At 25.7% G+C, this 20,781-nt stretch overlaps 4 protein-coding genes across 4 annotated transcripts; 2 read left to right on the top strand and 2 right to left on the bottom strand.

Annotated features, from left to right (window-relative positions):
• Positions 1 to 576: 576 nt before the first annotated feature.
• On the top strand, positions 577 to 7,741 carry Nup160 (nuclear pore complex protein Nup160). The gene is made up of 10 exons (XM_012487310.2): positions 577 to 782; positions 1,046 to 1,359; positions 1,437 to 1,566; positions 1,648 to 2,174; positions 2,252 to 3,711; positions 3,812 to 4,494; positions 4,566 to 5,263; positions 5,353 to 5,586; positions 6,278 to 6,381; positions 6,458 to 7,741. Exons 1-9 carry the CDS (start codon positions 698 to 700, stop codon positions 6,377 to 6,379), a joined length of 4,233 nt encoding a protein of 1,410 aa, XP_012342764.2. The 5' UTR covers positions 577 to 697; the 3' UTR covers positions 6,380 to 6,381; positions 6,458 to 7,741.
• LOC100869787 (uncharacterized) lies at positions 6,412 to 8,689 on the bottom strand. Its single transcript, XM_012487311.2, has 4 exons — positions 7,938 to 8,689; positions 7,039 to 7,173; positions 6,816 to 6,904; positions 6,412 to 6,732 (listed from the first exon to the last, which is right to left on the bottom strand). The coding sequence occupies exons 1-4, from the start codon at positions 7,951 to 7,953 to the stop codon at positions 6,619 to 6,621; spliced, it is 354 nt and encodes a 117-aa protein (XP_012342765.1). The 5' UTR covers positions 7,954 to 8,689; the 3' UTR covers positions 6,412 to 6,618.
• LOC100873047 (calcineurin-binding protein cabin-1) lies at positions 8,571 to 20,569 on the top strand. The gene is made up of 13 exons (XM_086906030.1): positions 8,571 to 8,711; positions 9,112 to 10,640; positions 10,715 to 10,879; positions 10,944 to 11,132; positions 11,209 to 11,352; positions 11,426 to 11,606; positions 11,674 to 13,058; positions 13,127 to 13,502; positions 13,574 to 14,986; positions 17,405 to 17,568; positions 17,724 to 17,991; positions 18,083 to 18,226; positions 18,320 to 20,569. Exons 1-13 carry the CDS (start codon positions 8,628 to 8,630, stop codon positions 19,985 to 19,987), a joined length of 7,710 nt encoding a protein of 2,569 aa, XP_086762156.1. The 5' UTR covers positions 8,571 to 8,627; the 3' UTR covers positions 19,988 to 20,569.
• LOC116414485 (uncharacterized) lies at positions 15,086 to 17,442 on the bottom strand. The gene is made up of 6 exons (XM_086906032.1): positions 17,288 to 17,442; positions 17,132 to 17,211; positions 16,047 to 16,233; positions 15,808 to 15,982; positions 15,485 to 15,735; positions 15,086 to 15,420 (listed from the first exon to the last, which is right to left on the bottom strand). The coding sequence occupies exons 2-6, from the start codon at positions 17,200 to 17,202 to the stop codon at positions 15,109 to 15,111; spliced, it is 996 nt and encodes a 331-aa protein (XP_086762158.1). The 5' UTR covers positions 17,203 to 17,211; positions 17,288 to 17,442; the 3' UTR covers positions 15,086 to 15,108.
• Positions 20,570 to 20,781: the final 212 nt, after the last annotated feature.

A 20,781-nucleotide genomic window follows, 5' to 3' on the forward strand; every position in this document is an offset into this window, starting at 1 on the left:
CTCATATAATTATATATTTCTATATAAATATGTTTTAAAAAATGTGCTTTCGGGTCCGATGCACCTGGCGAAGTATTTGAGCAACGGTATCATATATAATTTAAAATATTCCCATTAATTTGACAACATTGAGTGGTTTTCCTTCCACACACAGATCCTAGGTGTTGACGTCGACCCTCCTTTTGATTTTTATTTTATTTTTATTTTTGTTTAACTTATATTTTTTACTTAAACTTAAAAATTTTATCTATTTTTTACAAATAACTTATAATAATAATTTAAAGAAATATCAAATAAAATCAAATATATCAAATATAGTATTCATTAAATACATATACATACACATATATATTTCATTTTTCTATTTATTTTTTTATAAGTATAATTTCTTAATTAAATATTTTTTCTGTTATTTATTTTTTATAAACATGATTTTAAAAATAATTTTTTAAATCGCAAAAAATAAATTAAAGAATTTTTCAAAGAAAAATCATTTATAATTTTAATTAAAAAAATATTGAATAAATTGTACAAATTAACAACAGAAGGTAAAATTGAGGGCGCCAAAGTGCAAAGCGCGAAGCGTAAAGCGTGATACTACACGCAATGTTCGATACCCGCTAAAATTTTGAGCATTGTTGTAATGTAATTTAAAAGTTAAACTGACATATTATTTATTCAAAAATACAATAAAAAAATGGAAGAATTTCTGTTGGGCTACCGAGAAGTTGTACCTGATCAAACTGTACCAGAGAAATGGAATGAAATCAAGTTGAATACAGGTAGGTAATCATAACCTCTATTTTTATTAAATAAATAAAATTACATTTTAAAAAATAATTTAAATTACTTTAAAATTAATTTAAAAAGCAATATTTTTATTATATAAGATTATTTTTCATTTATAAAAGCATATATCACTTTTAAAATGAAAACAATTTTATGAATGAATATTATTAAACAAAATTTCTACTTAATTCCTATATTTGTACTTTTCAAATAAAATATAATTCATATATAATTTAATAATTATATTATTTCATAGGCGGTAGTCAAAGTACTTTGCAAGATATAAAAGTTCCAGAGCGAGCTGGTGGTTATTCTTATAACGATGGTTCAAAATATTTTACACGGAATCGATTTATTTATTGGCGTATTTGTCATGATGTACTTGAGTTGGTTGAACACAGTTTAGATATTAATTTGGCTAATTGTAGAGTAAGATATAAATTTACAGACACACCCATTTTGGATGGAATTTCTATACATGAAACAATTAATTCAGTAATTATATTAATAGCAACTGTTTCTAGTATTCATAAATTATCATTTCCTCATCCCGAACGAATTCATAAAAATGTAAGTATTTTTTAAGAGTTAAATATCATGTAATTATAAATATTAAGTTTTTAATATATTGATATATTATTTTTTAGGAACATTCATTAAATACATATAAAGATTTAGGTACACAGTCAATATTTAGTGAAACATCTACTCAGAATATAAAAAAAACAATAGAAGATCCTCATATGTTTCATGTTATTACAAATGCAGGAACTACAAGTTAGTAACTTATGATAGAATGTAAAAAACAATATTTATATATTTATATATCTACTATTATAATTGGATTTTTTTTTATAGATTCTCCAGTTCCTCATGCAGCTGCATCATGGTTTATTCCACCACAAGAAGCATTATTTGCTCTTGCTTATAATTCTGGAACTATACTCCTTTTAAGGCTAGACATTAAAACTGGCCTTGTGCATAGTAATGAATTAAAACAAGATTCAATAGTACCAAGATTTCTTAGTGGTATTGCAACTGCTTTCAGAGGTCGTAATTCTGAAGCCCATGTGGCTATGTCATTAACTATACATAATTGTGAAAATGATACATATCTTTTTGCTTTATGCCGTGAAGGTAATATTCGTATGTGGTCTTGTAATAAAGCTCAATGTGTAGCAGTAAGTGATATAACAATAGATAATCATGTTGCATCTGAAGGTGCACAAGGACATATATTAAAAAAAACATTGAGTCCTAATAATGAATTATACTTGGCGACTTTTTTAAAATTTAATTCCAGATGCGAATTTTGTATTTTAAAACCAATTCAAGATAATGGTGTATTTAAATTTAAGAGATTATGTACAAAATTTGCGCCAGATGTATGTATTTTTTATATATATTTATATTAATTATGATACATATATTATGTTAATAATTTTTATATTAATCTTTATAGCAACATTTAGTTGATTTTTTTTTTACCATTACTCGATTATGGGCTGTATGGAGAACTACTGATATGGATACAGTTGAAGTAACTCATGCCCAATTATCATTATCGAGTGGTATGCGCGTTAATTCTGAATGGGAAACAGCAATCTTAGAACAAACACCAGATAGAGATTATATCCTTAATGATGCTGATACTGATCCAAGACAAGCATATATTAATTATATTTTTTATCCTGGACAATTTTCTTTGACAGATATAACAAAAGCTCTGAACATATATCGAAGATCTAATTGTATAGAGAATAAAATTCTTTCTGCCTCTGAATTGAAAGTAGAAGCTGAAAAAGCAGTAGAAGCTGAAATACAGGCTGAAATTATGGATTATGAACTTATGGATGAAGATTACTTGGAAATCGCCAATCGTTGTTGGTCAAAATTTTATTCTTGTGTTATACAATATCATGCTAATAGTACGAGACCAGTTGGATTGTTGTTACTACCAACCGTTTACGGAGTAGTTTTACTTAAAAAATCGTGCTTTTCACTTTTGAGACCAATGGAAGCTTTGGAATATTTAATGTTCTGCAATGAGAAATCATATACATCGCGATTCAAAATATCACCAATTTTGTCGCAAGACGAAGATATATGTCAAGATCTTATTATAATAATGTCAGCATTGGTATTAATAGAAGAACAATTATCTGAAGAAACTAAAATAGCGATAAAGAGAGAAATGTATCATTTAAGAAGTCCAGACATCATTATTGATGATTTATTATCAAAATTAATGTTAGAATCAGAAGAACCGATTAGTAATTTTATTACACATCATCCTAGCTCTCATAGATTGTCAAACGTTAGAGATATATCCAGTGCTATGGCAATGTTATTGGAAACATTAACATATGATCTTGGTCAACCAAATAAGTTACAACTTAATGAAGATCATGATGCTTCAAAATTATTACTTAATATTAATCACTTTTTTAGTAGTCATTTGGGTATCTCGGCAATATCGAAAAGTGTAACACAAATAACACAATTAAGATTCGCAATCTGCAGGAATTTATTAATTTTGCAACAAATAATACTGTTGCGACCAGAATTGTTTGATTCGCGATCTTTACATTCTATAAAATCATCATTAGCACCCAGGACAGTAGTGTTGATGCAAGCTTATTACGTTGTAACATGGATATGTGAATCCACAGCATTACCAATGCCTGTGCAATCATTATTAGATTCTAGTGTTCAGCGTTTAGCATTATTGAAGCTTGCTGATTCAAGAGCGAATATAGTATTTAAACAACATCGATCTTTGTTGTTATTAGAATTATTTATACAAAACAGTGGTGCAAAACATGCTCATAATTTGATGGCTCATACAAATTTAGATGCAACTACTTTAATTCCTTGGCATTATGGCATGTTAACACATATTACATTTATCGCTCAACTTATGTATCCTTTTTTAAAATTTATATATATTATATTATTTATAATTTATATATATTTCATTTTTATTTTTAAATTATATGTTTACTTAATAATAATTAATTAGTTGGCCAAGATCGGGAAATTTTATCTTTCCTGAATGGCTACTATCTAGTTGTCAATTTTTATTGGTTCAAGAATATGTAAGACTCTTGAATACATGGTGTGAATGGAATATTGCATCGAGAAAATTTATTTTAGCAGTTGCGCTACTTGAAATGGGAGAAGCGCAAAAAGCATGCGATCATTTTCTCCGAGCTTCTGGAGGAATTTTGACGGATGAATTTTTAGCAGATGCCTTACTCGAATCCAGTGTACTATCTGAAAATAGTTCGTTAATTCAATATTATTTAAAAGTTATCAGATTATTTGAAGAACATAATGCTTTTGACTGCATTATAGAACTCGCTGAAACAGCTATATTAATAGCTGATAAAGATGATCCTAATTTACCAACATTGCATTCAATAGTATTTGTACAACATTTAAACTTGGGTCATCATACCAAAGCTTATAATTGTTTAAATTCTAATCCAGATGCCGCGCGTAGAGTAGATTGTTTGAGACAATTAGTAGTAACTCTGTTTGAACGAAAAAAATTAATAGATTTAATTTCATTTCCATATGTTGATATGTACGAAGACTTAGAAAGAATAGTAGAAGGTAGAGCCCGAAGCGTAGATCTGATGGAAAATAATTATTATAATTTTTTATATAGCTTCCATATAAATAAAGGAAATATGCGAAAAGGTATTAAACTTTGATCCATTATGATATTAACAAATAAATATTTTTTATATTATAATTAATTTGTTTTACAGCTGCATCAGTAATGTATGAACAAGCTATGCGTTTGAGCCAAGAATCACAATCTGTTGTAATTGTATCAAGACAAGCTCAATGTTTATTAGCATGTATTAATGCATTACATCTTGTTTCTAAAAAATATAGATGGATTGTTAGACCTGTAATTGATCAAAATTATTTAGAGGAAATGGATTATGAAGTTTCTCAAACAAGAAAAAGTATCAGCAATGAAGATATTTTGCACTATAAAATAAAGAAACAAGTTGAAGTTCTCGAATTAAATGATATAAAAAAAGAATACTATGTAGTGGATGCAAGATTGAAAGTATCAAAAATGAATTCAGATATTGTTTCACATGCTGGACCTTCAGAGCTTATTATTATTCTATCAACTATTGGATTATACACAACAGCGTTGCATTTATGTGATGAATTTAATATTAATAAAAGCTCTGTACTTGAAAGTTTAACTTCACAATGTATACGATTAAGTCGAGGAGAAGATTCAAATGCATGGGATTGGCTTATTCAAAATGATATATTCGATATTGGTTTATCTAATACAAATATTACAAATACTGCTTGGAGACTGTTAGAATATTTGACATTAGAACATGAAAAAGATAGATGTAGCGAATTACATAAAGCTGTAGCCCGAAAATTACTTCAAGAAAGAGCGTTTATACCTCAATGGTTATTAATATCATATAAGGTAATAACTTAATAACTAATAACATAAAATAATTTTTTAAAAATTTTTATTCATTTATATAATTACAACTTTTTTTATTATTATTACAGAAACGAAATGCTGCAGAACTTCTTCGTCTTATGTTAAATACTGGTAGAATATTAGAAGCTAGTGATTTAGGGATTGAATACATTAATGCTGTTTTGGGTAATGGTATAGAAAATTTTGGTCTTGAAACATATTTAACATCTGTAACTCAAATGGCAGTCTGGTTACCACTTAATACATTAGAAGTACTTTTATATGAATTAAAAGAAATTAGTGAGAAACCTATTTTTTCTGAGGTATGCATTTTTTTATTTTATATAGGATGCAGCATTGAAATAGAAAAAACTAAATGTTTTCGTTATTTTTGGTTTTATAAAAGAAATATTCAAGATTAAGTTGTATTATTTCAAAGGCAAAATCTGATATTTGAAAATTTTTTTTTTTTTTTTTTCATATTCTTATAGAGATTCTATAAAAAATAAAATGATAATTGTTCTATTCCAATAACTTAATCTAATGAAGTGTACATTACATATTTCCAACAATATTAAACTTTTATTAGTGGGCTCATAGTTATTGAATTTTTATTGAAATATGTTCAATAAGATACACGGTCTGCATTAATTAAATATTTATATTATAAGTTAATGAAATTGTGGAGTAGCAAGCTCGTTTTTTAAATCTCAATTTTTATGGAAAATTAATTTTTTATTTTAATAAATAGAAATTAAAAGATATAAATAGATCATTTTTAAAAAATTTCCTGCTATGTATTTTTATATACTTCAGCCAATTATTTACTTCATATTTTTTGATATCATATTGTTTATTATGATAAATTGTATTTTTTAATTTTTTCCACTTTTCAATTTTATTCTGAATATTTTTTTCATAAAAATAACGAAGACGTTTAAGTTTTTCCATTTAAATATTTCAGTCTATATAATTCAGTCATTATAAAAATATTAATAGAAATGCTAATTTTAGAATTACCAGAGATTACAACAAGCATTAGATAAATACAAAGAAAAAGTAATAAACGTATCAAAGGATATGATTGAAATAAAATTAAGTAAAAAAAATCGCTAGTAGTAAGTAAAACATTTAAACTAGTAATAAAATTATATAAAAATTGTTTGATAATATATTTTGTTTTTCTATTATAAGAGTATACAGAATATAAAAATATTCAGTATATACATGCATGCGTAACTGTTTGCATTGATGGCACAGTAATCCTTATATTAATCTTGGTCTGTAAAATTTTGAACATATTAGAAAAGAAAATATTAAATTTTGTATTTTGTAAGAAGAAATATTAGAAAATATCAAGCGTAAATTGGAGCATGATTAATTGATACCAGTACTGTAAATATAATAATCACACCAAGAATTGATGTGACAATCGCAGCAATCATTTGTGGACACCTTTTGAACAAAACCTGAAACGATCATAAAATTAAATTAATCATTATTTCTAAATATAATTGATTATTTTATTGAAAAATTATGAAGAAAATGTTACCATTAAAAGAACTATCAAAGCAAGAATAAAAATTGTTCCAATGGGTAAAAGAAAAGATGCTGCCCAATAATGTTTTTGTATTTCGGGATCTAAAAACAAATATTGATATAAATATTGATAGTTTATGGTAAGAAAGTTATGAAATAGAAACAAATTTTATAAGACTGCATAAAGATATGATAACAGAAATTAATAATCTTTATCTTATCTAAAGATATCTCACCATTATGCCAATGAGTTTTATATATTTCATAGGGAGACACGCGAATTCTCCTTACAATACTTTTATTTGTTATAACTACAGAATCAAGGAAACTTCGCATGTCTACAGATTGCACTCCATCTGCGATCCAATCTCCTACAATGTATATATTTATCACAATAAGTTTCTGATAACTATTTCATTATGTACTTTAAACTTTAATTGTATTGTATTTGGAAAATAAGTTTAAATTTGTATAACAATTTCAATTAATATTGTTGTTTTCAGTTAGTAAAAAATCATTATTTATAGCATAAAGTAAAAGTGCCAACATAATTATTAATGTATTTTAATTTTTATTAAGATAAACTTTAGAACAAAAAATGTTAACATAAACTTTCTATAAAAATGACTTCTATATATATTTATAAGAATAATTTTATTCTATTTATTATAACAATTTCTATTTCTATATTAGTATTTTTATTTAATTTGTTGTCATTTCAGTGATTTTAATAAGCTATTAGGAAGAAAGGAAATACAAATAATAGTTTATAATAGTTATTATCTATAGTCTACCATAAAATAAAATGTTTTTATATGATTTATAATGGAAATGTATTTAACATGTTAAGAATAATGTAGTTAAATTTTTTAAACTGGTGTTTTTATATATACCATTGTATTTTAATTATTAAATTTCTTGTTAATTTTTTTCTTTTAATTTTTTTGTTATCAAATATTTTAAAAAGTATTATAAATAGTTTCATATTAATCTTGTATGTATTGTGCTAAATCTTATATTTCATTTTTTATTTATGTTTTTAATAACTAAATTAATGCAATGTTTAAATTTTTAATAATTAAATTTATCATCTTATAAACAAGTACATACAAGAAAATTTGTTAATAATACTTACCCCAAATCATAAACATTGTAGCATGTTAAATACAATAGTTCAATGACCTATTATATTTTTTAATTCCTCTTGTAAAATTCTTAAATTTACTTTTTTTATTTTCAATATTAATTTTTATTTTTATTTTATCTAAGAAAATTGTATTTCATTTATTTTCATAAATTGAGAAAATAAATTAATAATTCCAATAAAATAATACTTATAGTAATTGATAAAAATTGATAAAAAATACAAAATAATTAAAAATATTTGATATTGATAAATTTACATAATAAAATTTTTACAAAATTTTAAATAAATCATATAAAATAATTATATTATTAATATAAAATAAAAATACACGTTACAATATGTGCGAAACGTGCAATATGTGCATAAAATTATCTCGAAAATTCATAGATAATACATATATATGGTGTTTAAATAATAATTTCATTATAATTATTTCACATAAACAGTATGCAATATATGTATAAAGAATAAAGATATGCATGAATTACATTTTTATAAAAAATGTAAAACATTTTAAAATTATTAAGAAACAAATATTTTTTTTTTAACCACCCTATATAAATATATAAATACAAACTAGCACGTTGTATGCTTAGTAGCATGGCGGTGTTAAAAAAAACCGGTTGATTTGTTGATATTTTATATATAAATCTCAATTTTTAAGGAAAAATCTTAAAAATGATAAAGATATCGGCACTAAACGAAGAGTCTAGTGAAGAAAGTGAAGAAGAAGATGTACCAACTATTACAAAAGAAGCTCAAGTATGTGTCGAAATTATTAACTTTTTACTACTTATAAAACTTAACCTATAAACTTGTCATTTATGAAAATTTGATTTTTATACAATAGAAATTTTATATAAAGTAATATGAAACATCAGATTATAAGAACTATTTTGATTGATATCTATTTACAATAATTTAATATTTTATATTTAATTATCTCTTATTTCGAACTATTTTAAATTATATATTATAAATTATTTATATTCAAAGAACATATTTAGTTAGATATATGATATGATATTCAATTCATTTAATTTATTAACATTTTTTTTTTCTTTTTATTTTTTATATAGAAAAATAAAAATTTATTATTCATTATTACTGACATATGCTTCATTAAAATATAAAAAATTTATTTCATACATGTTTGTTTCAGGAACAAATAGCTTTTACTGAATATAATAAAGCTTTAGTATTGTTAAAAGAAAATAAACAGGAAGATGCACTTAATATTTTTAAAGATCTTTTAGAAACTGAATTGTTGGATGAAGTTCAAAAACCTGAAATACCCGATGGTAAATCTAGACCAATGTTGTCATTAAAATATTCTTGTTTCAAAAATATTGGAGCTATACAGGCTATATTAGGAAATTATGATGAAGCTATAGAAAATTATTGGGAAGCAGCTAATTTAGATGATACAGATGTAACATTATGGTATAGAATAGGTACTTTAGCTTTGAAAATTTCAAATTTAGAATTAGCATGTTCATCATTTAAGCAAGGTTTAAAATGTAATGCAAATCATTGGCCATGTTTAGATAATATGATAACTGCCTTATATGCAGTTCCTGATTATATGAATTGTCTTTTATACATTTCTATGGCATTAGAACGTGACCCTACTTATGTGAAAGGTTTAGCTTTTCGTGATAGAATATTTAAAGACATTCCATGCCTTGAAGAATGTTATAAATTATATAATAGTGATTGGCAATTAGATCCACCATTATATACTCAATATGATCATTTAATAGGAGATAAGTTAATAGCAGAAGCAAAAGATATTGCCAAAAAATGGGCAGAAGTTTGTAAAAAAGAATTCTGTCCTAAACCATTGCCAGATTTGACATTAAGGAAACCCATAAAAAATTATACTTGGTTAGATTTAGGAGAATGTTTATTGGATATGCACAGGTATATTGCAGAAAATAACTTAAGTTTTGTTAGTAGAATTAATTTAATTGTTCAAAATTCTGAGGAGATATCTAAAACATATACTGAGACAGAAAATGATATTAATACCGATCAAGAAATATTACAAAGTGCCATGATAAAAAATGAAAATGATATTGAAAAATCAATGAAGATGGAAACAGATGAAACAAATTCTCCATTTGAAACATCTGATGACAATCAAGCATGTGCTGGTACTGAATCTCTAATGGAAATTGAAATAGAAGATGACAAAAAATCATGTTCCACTGATGTACAAATAATAGAAGATGAAGATCCTTTAAGAATTTTAGATACAGATGCTGTACAGTTTGAAGAACAAAATCAAGTAAAAAATGATTTAGATGAACAAAATAACTTTGAAGTACATGAAAATGAAGATAAATTACAATTAGATAAAATAATGGATGATGCTGATAATGAAGCACAAAATGATAATATTAGTGATAAAGATAGTAACAAATCCAATGATGAAAAAAATTTAAAAAAAGAAGACAAACCACAATGTAAGACAGAAGAAAAATTATCTGAGAAAATTGAAGGAAAAGAAGAAGTACAAAAGGTAAAAAAAAGAAGAAGAAGTGCTCTATGTTTTCTACAACAATGGGCTTGGAGTTGTAATAGCATGAGACGTTCAGCAAGAGTTAGAAGTTCAAATAGAAGAGAAGCTGAAAGAGATGATGTTCAATTAGAAGAAACTCTTAGAAGAATATTTCCTAGCACATTGCTGTATGTAAAAATATATTTATATTTATGTAATCTATAATACTCTTGTTATAAATAAATCATATTTAATATTTTAGACCAGAAACTGTAAAATTAACCAAAGATGATCCTTCTAAAAATATGGATGATTCTATGGATACGATGGATTTATATCAATTGTTTGCTAATCAAGAAAATAATAGCAATATTATAGAAACAGTTAAAAGTTCTGAGAGTTCGAAATCACCGAGTCCTGATATGAGGTAGTTATTTAAGAGATATAAAGTATATAAAAAAAATTTGATAATAACTTTTTTTTGTCTATAGTCAACAACAAAATTATTTCGGCACAGAATGTGAAATAGCTGATGTAAATATATTTATTAATGAACACAGTAATAAGAATAACTTAATGATAATTATAGCAAAGTATACAGAATTTTTATGTACTAAATGGAATCAAGAATGGTCTAAAGGAATATTAGACATATATTTGCAAGCATATACATTTATGAGGTATATCAAATAAAAATAAAAATATTTTTCTATATAAATATGATCAATCATAAAATTTTTTTTCTCTTTAATGCAGAGAACACATTCCTCATCCATCACCATTTGAACAAGATATAAATGATGATATTTTAAAATTAGATGCTGAAATGACTTTATTATTTGGTGAACTTCACACAGATAAATGGTTAAGCAATAAACCAGATATATTACCTTCTTCAACGTATGTTTTCTTTTTTTTTTTTTATCATTCATTTCGCATTAAAAAAATAATGAAAATATATCATTTATTCTAGATTAGATAAACTTGGTACAGGATTGCCATCTGAAGAATTAGGGCATATAATTTTTACAAGTGTTAGAAGAGATATTATAAATGAAGAAAATATTTTCATATTATTAAGGGTTTTATGGCTCAAAGCTAATATTTTTTTGTGCCAAGGAGATACAGATATTGTCATTGAAACTTTAGAATTGGTAAGCAGTTTGATTTCAACATAAAAATATATTTTGTAATTTATATAATCAAAAATTACTTTTTTAGTTATTAAATCATATGCAAGAATTGGAAAAACAAAATCAAAACATTTTTTTAAAACTGCCTAATTGTAAATATAATTCTCAAATCAGTATTAAAATAGTAGAGAAAAAACTTAAATCTATTCATAGAGGACAAAAATTAGGAGAGATACAAAATCTGTATGATGAAAAAAAATATGCTGAACTAGCCTATATATTACAGGATACATTTAAATTTGCAAAACAAGGAAATAAATTTTTATCTGTAAATGATAATATTGTTGATAGGGTACAACAATTATCTATGTTATTAGATAGTTTATGGCAATTACAACAATATGAGGAATGTTATGTATGGGCAGAAGCTTGTCTCAATGAGGCATGGCAAAATTATTTAAATGCTTCCGATGAAATCGAACAAAAAAAATGGACAACTTCTATTTTAATGGCGCTTGAGAAATTAAAAGCTTGTACGATTGAAGTTAGTACTTTTGTTGTAAAATATTTACCGGAAACACGTCTTTCAAGATTAGTACAAAATTTGGTTCATATCGTTTGCAATCAATTAGATGTATCAGAAACTACTGTAGAAATGCCACTTGAGACTGTTTTGCCTTGGATTTTATTGCATTATATTTTGCAATATAAAGAAGATAAAGAGAGAGCAAAGGCTGAATCATCATATAAAAATAAACATAATTCTAATTATTCTGAATCGGATGATGAAGATGAAGGTGTTCCAGCATCCATTATGATTTTATTTATTGCTCATGATTTTATGGGAAGACATTCATGGTGTTGTTATAATGAAGCAAAACTATTATTTTTTACTTTAAATTTAGTTATTCCAAAATTGGAAACACCTCAATTTTCTAGTATAAAAAGCAAAGTTTCAAAGTATTTAGAGCAAATATTTTATTGTTTGTATGGTCATTACAATAAAGTGAATAAGAGTCGACCGAAACATATAGAAGAACATGGAGTACCTCAAATGAAAGTAACCTGGGAAGGAGCACAATTATTGTTCGATTTCTATAAACCCAAACAAATACCAGAATTTTGTTCACCTAAATCTTTAACAATTAGTGCAGATACAGAAGATTTATTTAAACGTATAATAAAGTTAATTCCTCCAGAAAGTGATCCAAATCAAGTAATCGATGAAATGATGGCTTATATCATGGGTGAACAAGAAACAATGCCGACTGTCAAAAAGCTTTTACCGCATTCTATGTCTACTATTTATTATCTGCTAGCAGATTTTTATTTTAAAAACGGTAAGTGGAGTGCAGCTATTCGATATTATTTATTGGATTTATGTTTTCATCCAACAAGATTGAGCTCTTGGACTGGATTAGCAATGTCATCAGCTACTGTAATAGACACTTGGTTAAATAAATATACTCCAATGTAAGTACTAATTTAAATCATTAATATGTTAAAACAAATTAATAATGTCATATTCATTTCATGTTTAGAAACGAAGACAAACTTTTAGCAAAAGCAAAATTAACTCAATCCAGTTATCGACATGCTGTTGAATTAGATTCCTGTAATCATATTATTTGGACTGAATATGGATCATTTGCATATACTGTTCATTCATTTTGCTCACGATTATTAAAACAAGAGACACACACATTAAGTATGGGACGATTTGAAATCCTAGAAACTAGGAAAGAAGAAATGTTAGAAATTGCATATAAGTGTTTTCAGTCTTGTGCTCGTTTATTTATTGGTGATAAGGATGGAAAAATACCACATGATGAAAGATGGTTATATCAATATATGCTCGGTAAAATTGCAGAAAAAAAAAATCAAGATCCTCCTATATATTTAGAACATTATGCAAAGGTTTACAAATCTATATTCTATTTATTTTAATTATGGTTAAAATATTCTAATTTTTTTATATTTGATTACAGGCTAGTGAATTATTATATCACAATAATGCACAATATCCACGCAGAATAAATCATAAATATCCACAGCATCTTTCAATTGAAGCATTAGAAGTCCATTATCGAATTCATGCAAGCATATTGAAATATCTTGAGCAGCATGAAGGAAAACCCTTGAAAAAATCTTTAGGTCAATTGCTTCAATTTCACCTTGAGAAATGTGCTAAAGGGCCTTTCATGAAATATACTTCAAAATTAAATGAGAAAACTAAAGAGGAAAATCTTTTCACAAGTAAAATTACTGGAAAAGAAGTGGAATTTACAGCTGAAAGTGACAGAAATGTTGTCACCATTGCTCAACGTTCAAATAGTATCGAAGAGATTGAAATTATAGACAGAACAAATACAGGATTTGGAACAAATCAACGTAATGAACAAGAAAAAACCGAAACACGTAAAAGATCTCCTACAGAATTACCCCAGGATAATGTGAAAAAGATAAAATTAGGCAATGTATCCCATTTACAATTAATGCATGACGTCGTAGCCTTAATAGATGATGTAATCACGAAAGTTTGCGATATGGTTTCACAAAAAGAAAAAGTCGATGATATTATGGTATTATCGAGTGATGAAAGCAATGAATCAAAATCACAAAAAAAGAAGACAAAGAAAATCATCGAAAAAACAAAGACATCAAAATCAGATGACGTTAAAAAAAATTCATTAACATCTGTAAAGATTGGTACCATATTTGAAAATGAAGGAAAGTCAGAGAATGTTCAAGATTTAATGGATGCACTTATGAAACAAGCAATGGAAATTAGTCAAGAAACACGACAATCTTCACCTGAAGACGAAGATACAAGGAAATTTGATGGAAAATGGTTACAAAATGAAGATTTTCAATTAAATAATAAAGAAATGAAAGATAAAATTCTCGACAAAAAGAAGTCTGCTACCAAGGAAGAAACAACTTTAAGTAGGAGAGGTTCACAAGAAAGTACAACAACCACACAAACAACTACGACAACGGAAACAAATAATTCTAGTTCTAGTAGCAGTGATGAATCAAGTAGCAGTGACGATAGTTCTGATAGCGATAGTTCAAGTGATACTGAAACCGATTCTGGCGAAAGTGAAAGTGAAAAAAAGAAAGAAGATTCAGATTTTGCACAAAAAGAAGAAAATATGTCAGAAGAAGAAGTTGCTACTTTAATAGCATATTGTTTAGCTGGTTTAGAACAATGCATCTTAAGATTTTCAGAACACTATAAATCATTTTATAGACTATCTCATTTTTTCTTCAATAACAAAACTGCTAAAGATATAATAAAATGCAGAAATCTTTTGTTGGATAATTATAATTGTCAATTTTATCGAGGCGAAAATTTCCAAGGATTATTTGCTGATAGAAAAAGCACAAATTTTTTCAATGTAAGTATTTTGTATTATATTTAATTAAATATAATTATATATATATATATATATATATATATATATATATATATATATATATATATATTTGCAAAATATAGATAGAATAGACTTTGAGAGATTTAAGAAAATTTTTCCAATAAGAATTGTTGGAAAGTAGTTGTATCAAATGATTGTATAATTTTTACATTTTTTGATTTCTTAGTTAAATTAGTATAATCTACAAGTATTGAACCTCTTGCAAGTCCGTCGATTACAGGTTGTACATTGGTTTCTATGGATTTTGTTATAAGTTGTGGCCATAACATAGTTGCAGCAGCCATTGCATCAGAAGTACTCCACGAATTGGAGCTCGATAAATTTATTCGTTCCGCTTTATTTAAAAAATTCATAATAGTAGAATTTATTTTTCCCAATACATTTTTACGCCAATCCTGTTAAAAGATGATTGAAATTTTATTATTTCATAATTTTTTTATATTATTTTTAAATAATTACCATAGATATATAACTTTGAATTGCTGTCTCCCATGGAAATAAAATAGTTGTAGTGGTTTTATTCAAAATCATATAATTACTTTCTGGATCTTGATAAAAATTGAATTCAACATTAGGTAGAATATTACCAATTCCAGAAATACTGGAACCTAATATAATGTGATTTTTTAAATACTTTAAAAATAAAGGTTCCAATGCAATTGCTGTGGCAACATTTGTTGATGGACCAATACTTAATAAAGTTATTTGACCTATAATTTATAATAAATATAATTAAACTTCTTAACAAGTTTTAATTTGTATTAAATAAGTCAATTATTCACTTGGATATTGTTTTACTATGTCTATGAGAGCTACAGCTGCATGTTTACTTTCATTTACTTTAGCAATTATATTTTCGGAAAAATTAAAATCTCCAAGACCATCAGAACCAAAAAAACTATCATCATATTTATATTCATTTATTAATGGTTTTTGTGCTCCTTTATATACAGGTATCTATAAAATATAATAGTATATAATTATATAATAATAATATTTAAATAAGTTACAATATACTTACATCACTTCTATTGGCAATGGTTAAGATTTTAAGTACATTAATAACTACATTTTCCACATATGTATTTCCATAAGAGCAAGTAATTGCTAAAACATTATTTGTAGACTTAAGAATTAAAAGTATAGCTACTGCATCATCTGCCCCAGCATCTGTATCTATTATAATTTTTTCCAATGCATTGATGAACCTTATAAAAGATTTAATAGTGAATTATCTTATTTAAAAAGTATAAATGAATTTTTGTGTTTTATTAATTTTTTAAATTCTTTTTAATTATAAGCTGATATACGCAATTAGAAAAAAATTATATCTCTTTCTCTATTTGCAAAATATAAAAAAATTTTTTAAAAAAATCATATTTTCATAATATTTTTTTTTATATTTTGCAAATTAATAATTTTTCGAATATGTATGCATAATATTTTTTGATAGTAAATGATAAAATGATTGAATTCATATAAAAAAATTTAAGTTTCTATTTAAAGGATTATTGCAAAAGCATTATACAAGAAAAATATATTTAGAAAAATATAATAAAGATGTAATTCTATTTCTTAAATATATTTTTTAACCAGAAGATATGATTTGCTCCAATTGCGTGAATTATTCTGTAAATTGATCCAATTAATATAAGAAGATCCAATAAATGGAACCAATTAAATCGTGATATTCGGAATGTAGCCATACTTCGAAGTTATGAAATATTTTAAATTTTAGATTACAAAAACTATTTGTGAATTGATATATTATATTTTACAGCAATTCAATTTTATAATATTTTATCTAATAGCTATTTTATTTTATCTACATGTTATTGGATAATAGCAATAATAATAATTATTAAAAATTAAAAAATATATTTTTAAAAGAGACAATGCAGTACCAAATTGATATTGTATAATCTTCATATATAATCATGAATTAAAAATTTTTATATTTCATTGATTAATAAATAATAAAATAATTTTCTGTCAATCTTTAGTTTATTTTAGCATTTATTTTGAAAATTTAAGGCATTATCATATCACGATTTCATATATTATAATTGTATTGAATAGTTTTTGATTAAATTTTTTAATTTTTACCTGATATTATATAATATCAAACATAATGAGATTGTAGCTAAAAGCTTACAATAAAACATATGTATCTTCATTTTTTTTTTCTAAATAAATACAAATATTATTTTTATTTTTAAAATAAAAATTGCAATAATAAAGAAGAATAAAAATTGCACATACCTATTTACTTTTTGGATTAATAAATTTAACTTTATATTCGAATGTACTATTATGATCAAATAGTCATAGTATATTCAACTTTTTATCTCAATGTAAATATATCACTTATCTTTACAGGGCGTATGGCATATACCAAACAGAGAAGTTGATAGACCGGGAAGTTTCGCTTTTCATATGTCTCGTTGCGTAACTTTATTAATGCAAGTACTTAAAGAAACGAATGATGGTCGAATGTTAATGCAATTAAGTGTGCAACTTGGAAAAATACCAGAATCAGACAAGTACAGTTTAAATAAAAAAATATTTTATTTTCTATTATTATCTTTTTTTTTTATTAAAATTTATATTAATACAATGATTTGATACTTCAAAATATAAAAAATATTTATTTAAAAAAGAATAAATAGTTATTAAAATTATATGCTATTTTTTTTAGAAAATATTTACGTGATTCAGAAAGAGAGCAGTTATCTTGTCAAGCATTGACTCTGTGTTTACAATCTCTTAGAACTAAGGTACAATTAATGGGAACAAGTACTTCTGATCTTGCAATTAATAAAAATGCAGATGCTAGAACTCAAGTACTTCTTGATACATATTGGGTATATCAGAGAGCTTTAAAAAGTTTTCAAACTAAAGAACAAACTATACAAGTACTTGCTTCTTTATTAGTAGATACATATAAAACATATATCGGTAATAAAGTAAGTTAATTTTTCGAATAAAATATTTTGAGAATATCTCATAAATACTTTTAATTATTTAATTATTTTTAAAATTTTTTTTTTTTGATAGAATTTGGAGGGAAATGTTTTAGAAATTGCTACAAAATATTGTAATGATTATAATTATAATCGAAAAGTTTTAAGCAAGTTTTTCTCCAGTCTTGATAAACCTACAGAGAATCAAACACAGGCTCAAGCTACATCTCCAATTCCTGTAAGTTTTATAATCTTATTATTCAAAATCACTTGTGCTTCCTATATTAATACAAATTTCATTTTCAATGTTTGTATATTACATCCCAATTAGGTAACTACATCCCAATCACAAGTTACTTCTACATCACCGCAATCTTCTCAAAACCGAAAACCATACAGAAATCTAACATCCACTGGTCGACCAAGAGGACGTCCACCCAACGTGAATAAATATCTACAAGCAATGCAAAGTAGTAATGCAATGAATCAGTTCAGCGCGAAAGCTACTTTCGCTAATTATATGGGAGCATCGGGAAATCGATCATTAATGAATCCTTATTTTATGCATCCATTAGTTGATCCAAATATATTATCCGCTTTATTAACAAGTGGATTAAGCAATAGTATGATGGATCCTTTATCAGCTATGAATTATTTAAATCAAATGGGTAATTATCAAGATATTTTAAGACAATATCAAAATAATCTTTCTTCTTTATCAAGTTTAGCCAGTGGATTAAACAGTACCATTGTTACTGCATCCAACATTAGCAGTGTACCTACAATGAGTACATCCACTTCTAATATGAATACTGCTTCCAATATGAGCAATTTAAGTAATTTAAATAATTTAACAGTACAACAGTTATTAAATTTAAGTAATGCTTCAGCAACAACTTCACGTTCCACACCCATGTATCAACAAGCAGTTACAACAAAAACTACTACCACTGCATCTATAACTAAAGACAGACCTAGTATATCAATAACTCCAGTAAATACAGTACTACCCAAAAGTAAATCATCAAAACAAAGTCCACAAAGTGAATCTGTAGCAGTCCAACTTCCAAAATCTTTACAAATATCACAACCGTCAAAAACTATCTTACAACCACCAACTACACAAGTTTCTTTGCTAAAGCCATCTATTGTTCACACACAAGTTAAAACTAGTCCACCAAAACAAATAAGCGCACCTCAAATTCGAGTATCAAAATCATTGACTGAACCTCAGCCAGCACACAATCCATCTTTGTCACATTCTCCTTTAAAAAATAATGCGACAACAAATCCACCTACAGTTCCTCAAGTTGCACATGCAGCATTGAGTCCATCAATAACTATGAAACAAACATTACCTATAAACGTACCTACTTCTCATTCAGGAACATCATTACAACATAAATTATTATCAAAGAAAAATTCACAAAGATCGTATTCACAAACAAATGTGCAAAATTTAGTTAGAAAAGCAAAACCAGTTAAAACAATGTCCGCAATGCCGAATAATTTATCGAATATATTGAATGCAATGCCTGGGAACTCGTCAATGGCACCATATATACCACCAGAATTAAGTGGAATTTCCGTAAGTCCGGTAAATCCTCCTGGTTTAAAAAGTCCAAGTACAAAATATTCACAATATAAAAAATCATCTACAAAAGCGAAACCAGCAATGGATATCTCCAATTCTTTATCAAATTCATATTCTCAAGGAAATTCTGTTGAAGCTTTTTCGATGCTTTCCCAATTAAAGCAGCATTCGCATTTAGAGATCATACCTCAGCAAAAGTCTCAGCAAATGAAGTCAACTCTAGAATACACAAAAAATTTGTCTTCGGGTGTGAGTGTAGTTTCACAAAAAGTATCAGAATCTCTGAGGCCATCGGACTGTAGCAAAACTATGTATGATTTACCGAGAGGGAAATCGAGTAGTATTTCTAGCAAAAAAGGAGAAAAAACTAACGATAGCGTTGAAATTATAACATTAGACGATTGAATATCCAATTTACAAGAATATTAGTATTTCATCCCTTGTTTCTTAATTTTTACATCTCATTTTTTGACTTTTATTCATTAATGTATTGTTCATGCTGAATGCAATTGTCATCCATAATTTGAAATGCTTATAATGTGTAAATTATAAGATAAAATAGTTATACAAATAATATTTTTTAACATTTTTGCAGTCTATAGTTTCGTTTTAATCAAGAACGACTGAAATAGTTCGCTAGCCTTCTCACTTCTGTGCCTAATGGAATCATTCTATATATGAACATTTAATTATCACACATAAAAAATAGATAATAATAAATGTATTCTAAACTATGAAAATAATTAAAATGAAATTCTTACGTAAAATATACATATATTCAAGAAATTATATTCCAGGAAAAAAGTAGTGAAAATTTAACTTTTCACAAGTTAGGATGACAAGCCTCAGGATGACAATGCTTGAATATCACTACTTTTTACGAAGTAGTACTTCTAATAATCGTAACAATAATGTAATCGCGAATATAATTTCACAATAATTCCAAGGAAACATTTTTGCATATTAATAAAATGATACAATTATTTTTCTACTGTGTACATTCAGCAACCATACAATTTTTTTTGTATGTAAAAAAGAGAATAGGCAAATGTAATTAGATATTAGTAACATGTGTACATTTTCTAATGAATAATTTATAAAAATGTTTTCTCGTTAAAAAAAAGATATATATATATATATATATATATATATATATATATATATATATATATATATATATATATATTTTATATATGTAT

Source organism: Apis florea, unplaced genomic scaffold (genome assembly GCF_048593485.1).
Source record: "Apis florea isolate Af1SG1 unplaced genomic scaffold, ASM4859348v1 contig_2492_pilon, whole genome shotgun sequence".
Taxonomy (NCBI): Eukaryota; Metazoa; Arthropoda; class Insecta; order Hymenoptera; family Apidae; genus Apis; species Apis florea.